This window comes from Cynara cardunculus (assembly GCF_001531365.2).
Source record: "Cynara cardunculus var. scolymus isolate 2C chromosome LG 8, CcrdV1, whole genome shotgun sequence".
Lineage (NCBI taxonomy): Eukaryota > Viridiplantae > Streptophyta > Magnoliopsida > Asterales > Asteraceae > Cynara > Cynara cardunculus.
The window spans coordinates 22,749,029-22,753,564 of record NC_037535.1 but is presented as its reverse complement, the minus strand read 5'-3'; the positions used below and the strand labels follow the sequence as shown (position 1 = coordinate 22,753,564).

Sequence of the window (4,536 nt, the reverse complement as noted above, 5' to 3'; positions counted from 1 at the left end):
TTAGTTACTTGTAATTTTAAATTTTAAGTAATATGTATCAATAAACAGTATTTATGCATAAAAAATGGATTTTAAGAGTTTTTTGTCAAATGCTTTATACTATAGTATAAATATATTGCTACATATTTTTAAAAGATAACACCATACGCACTTTTTTATATCAAAATCAGATCAAATCATGTATTAATATTAGTCCAAAAATTGAACTACCATCATTAGGATCTATTTTTAGCTTCTGTGTGGGGATCATCTCAAATCTACCCATGGACCAGTTTTTTTTAATGAGGAGTCACCCTAGCCATTAAGCCAGTTAGCTGGACCAGTTCTAACTGGTTTCGGTCCCAACCTAAAGCTTGAACTAATCCCTCTATAATCGATCGAGGACAAAAAAGAAGTAACAACATTGGACCGGTTGCCTTAATTGGTTCAATTTTTATTTGTTTCTTTATTAACATTATCATCTATACTATATTATAAAACATTTGACAAAAACTTTTAAAAATCATTTTTTATGTATATTACTTAAAATTAAAGATTACAACTAATTGTGCGTAAATACAATTTATTAAAGCTTCATGTTTGAATTCGTGTAACTAACTGCAGATAAACATAATCAAATAGAGAATAATTATCTCATTTTAAATATAAAAAATCTAAAATATAATTAAGATAATCGTTGAGTTCTAATAAAATACTTGATTGTTATCTTTATAAAAAATTTATTATTAAACCAAAAATACAAAAATATGAATTAGAGAAATACACAAAAAGATGATAAATTTTAAATGGTTAGTTTGATACTAACATCAATATTTTCTTTCGATTTTTAATGATATATTTTCATATTTAGATTTTATTTAAAAATAAAAACATTATCGTTTTCTTAAAACCACATAAAACTATATTATAACATCAACCAAGACAAAAAAACGAAATATTAAAATCAAGATATATCTTATTGCATTTTACGAGTACCCTTCTAGTTATCATTAATAAATATACAAATATATTATATTTTGAGAAATGGTTGAAAATAGTCATTTTTGACCCTCCAATTCACTTTATAGCCACTTTTCTTCACATAATTAACCGAAATTACACTTTAGCCCCTTCTTTTTTCTTCTCATCGGAGTTATTTCACAAAGATTTGCCGGGTAGTTGGAGTTACGAAGGCGTGGCTGGAGCGCATACTGTGTTTTCCCGTTCATCTTCGGCGTAAGATGGATTTACCCAAGATCTTTGGAAACAAAACTCAGGGGAGTTTGAGATTACTTATAAAAACAACTTATTGACTTATTTCAGTGTGACACAGGTAATAAACATTTTTAAGTGTTTGAATAAACAATTTATACCGATGCCAAATCAGTAATAAATTTTTTTTAAAGAAATTAAACCATTCTACTTAATAAGTGTTTTTCTCAAATGTAGATCAAAGAAATTATATTTCTATTTATAGAAAGATTGGTTTGAATTACATGAACATCTTCATTTCCCATTTTAAAAGACATGAATTTTATTTGTGTTGTTCTTCATTTCCAAGCACAAGAAGCAACCAAATCTCTGTTCATCCACCCAAGATACAGGGCTCCATCTCTTTCTTCAACCCTGTATCTCTCACTATAGTTGTTTAGCAGCCTTTTGATCGTTCCGTTCACCACTGGACTCATCGGGCTCGGGCTAAACCCCGCCATACTGAACCGTAACTTCCACTTCCCCAGAAGCTCGTGGCGTTCGACCCTCTCGTTCCCCTCGCACGCTATTATGTTTACCACGTCTCGAGCCAGACAATGCTGTTCGACGTTTATTCGTTTCTTGTGTTGCCGTGGAAGAGTGATGTCGATAGACTCGAACATTGCATGGTAATACTCGAGAGCCTCGAGAAACCGAGGGTAAAACGGAGCTGTGTTTGTGTTAGATTCTTGCTCGACTAGGGTTACAACTTTCGGGTTCATGCTCTTCACAAGCCTCAACACTCGATCTCTATGGTTTTGAGTGCTCACGCTCTCATCCGGCATTCGATGCAAAACAAATGCGAAATTCACCGCCAAAGACTCGCCGGGTTGGGCACGGAAACTCTCGATCCCAACCTCGGTGTGGAACTCAAAAGGCACATTGTAGGCTTTTGCTAGCTTGCATAGCCTTTTACCTACAATATGCAACTTGCTTGTGGAGTCATGGAAGCCCGTAATCCTGATATGCGGGGGACCACCGGGTCTCTTTGCAAATGCCTGGATTAACGGGACCCACTGACTCCCTTGTACGATGCGGAAGTCGATGATATGGATGCGTTTTTCGTCCTTCATCGCTTCCGCTATTGCACCGTTTGCGGACATGTAACCGAACTTGAAATACGGACAGATTTCGTACAAGATGTTTGTGTACGATAGAAGGTCGTCGCTAGCGGGCTCTTTGCATATCGAGCTTCCGGAACACGAGAGTCGAGCCACAAGCCCTTCCAACATGTAAGCCCCAAGCCGCTGGATCGGTTCTCCGGCAACCGACACCATCTGCTGCAGCTCCGAGATCAGAAATCGGGCAGTCGAGACCTCGTTATTCGAAACTGCATTCGCGCAGGCAATCAGAACCTCCTTCAAATCCCGTTTCGGAACACCCTCCACCATTTCTTTCCAGATTTCTATATCGGGAAGCTCAACGATGCCATTCCCAACCAACAACTTTCCATTTTCGGCATCCTCATACAAATCCGAAAGCATTACACTCTCCAATTGCCTCAGCTTATTTCTGAACTCATTCAAGTCATCAGTCACACAAGATTCAGTCACAGGAGAACGAGATTCATGGCCGTTTGGCGAGTTAAAGATGGTGGTACAACTGCCGCTAGCGGAGGAAGAATCGAGGGGGCAATATGGCTCCGATTTGATGTACAAATTGCTTCCATGGCTGATACTGTCTAAAGCTTGAAATTGGGGTTTGCATAGAACCTCATATTCTTGTGTCGATTGGTAGTACCACGTATTCGACATGGCTGGTCTGTCGTTTCGGGATGCTTGCATACAAGAACTTGAATACAATATTCTCAACTGCAGAGGATTTCAACTTCAAGAATCTGCAGAAAAGGGGGAAACTTCTTATGAAGAACACATCTAAAGTCATGGTCAAAGAAAATGGAAAACACAGGTGAATTTGGTCAATATTCCTCACAATTTTGTTGCAGAAAGAGGGAATTTTGGTCAAATTCATAAGCATAATTTGCTTATGAAACAAAGAATTAGAAATCAGATAAATAGCTCAAGATTCATGAAAAAATGGATGAAGATTCCATTAAATTGCAAAAATTTGAGGGTCATTCAAGCAAGTTATGCCTTCTCAGAGGAACCCATCTGACGTTTTCAATATCTTTTTGGGGATTTTGCTCCCAATTTGAATTTGGGATTGAAACCCTAAGCATTTGAAGACACTTTCAGTTTATCATAGCCACTGGGTTCATAAAAAATGGCTGAAGATCCCAATAAATTTCAGGTAATTCAAGAAAGTCATGCTTTTTTAGAAGAATCCATCTCAAATTTTCAATCTTTCTTAATTATATGCAGGTTTTTAAGGCTCACTATATTCCTACTTTATCACTCAGTCCATCAATCTGTATCAAGATCCCATTCAATTGCAGGGAAATTGAGGGTAATTCAAGAAAGTTACGCCTTTTTTTTACAAGAACTCATCTCCAATTTCCTTCTTCCCTGCAAAAATTTCCCCCGATTTGATTTGGGAATGAAACCCTCACCATCATCAAACCAAACTCTTTGCTCTCATACGCCCTTCAAAATCAATAAAAACCCTAACCCCAGAATCAAGCATAAGAACATCTGAACATGCACAAAACACACACACACACACACACAGAGAATAGAGAAAACCCACCTCTGGAAACACCATTAAAATGAGTTGTTGAGCTCAAGTTTCTGCAGGCAAGTGCTAAAAATGGAAGAAAAAAAAACCAATTAGTCAGAAAGCATCAAGGGGCAATTGTTGAAAGAAGAAAATGAGGAAAAAAACAAGAAAGTTGAGAGTGTGAAGATGATGAAGACAGATTATATAGAAAGCAGCTGGATTGAATGGGTTGTTGATTGGCATACCAAGGCAAGGAGTGTAATTTGGGTTTGAATCAGAGAGTAAACTTGGGAGAATGTTGAAATTGAAAGTGGAGTGAAGGAAGGAAAGGAGAGAGAAATGGGGACTTTGAATTAGATGATGTGGTCTTATACAAAGAATTATGATCAAGAATGCTCCTTCAATAAATATATTATTACGATAATACCCTCCATTTTTATAATGGATCATGAATCCAACCAACTTCACTGTATTTTTATTAAAAGACTCCTCATATGTAATTGTATCAAAAATCGAGGGTTGTTTTCGTCATTTTACTCTTTTCTATGTCTTATCCTTGTTTTGATGATAGCTCTTGTTGCCTTTAAATTAACCCTCCCCTTGTTGGACTCGATTTGTTTTCGACGACCCTCACCACCACCAGACATCACACCCACCTCTCGAGACCGTCTTGTCTTAATTTAAGACTAA

General features: G+C 36.9%; 1 protein-coding gene across 2 annotated transcripts; it reads right to left on the bottom strand.

The window, feature by feature from the left end:
• Positions 1-1,446: 1,446 nt before the first annotated feature.
• Positions 1,447-4,140, bottom strand: LOC112516876 (scarecrow-like protein 21). 2 transcript variants are annotated; one of them, XM_025124115.1, is made up of 3 exons: positions 4,092-4,140; positions 3,877-3,930; positions 1,447-3,067 (listed from the first exon to the last, which is right to left on the bottom strand). In XM_025124115.1, exon 3 carries the CDS (start codon positions 3,012-3,014, stop codon positions 1,530-1,532), a length of 1,485 nt encoding a protein of 494 aa, XP_024979883.1. In that variant the 5' UTR covers positions 3,015-3,067; positions 3,877-3,930; positions 4,092-4,140; the 3' UTR covers positions 1,447-1,529. The 2 variants fall into 2 exon arrangements, with proteins under 2 accessions (XP_024979883.1, XP_024979882.1); XM_025124114.1 differs by having other exon boundaries at positions 3,877-4,137.
• Between the last annotated feature and the right edge of the window lie 396 nt (positions 4,141-4,536).

Coding starts and splice junctions, on each gene's coding strand:
- LOC112516876 (XM_025124115.1), bottom strand. CDS start 3,014: ATGCAAGCATCCCGAAACGACAGACCAGCCATGTCGAATACGTGGTAC.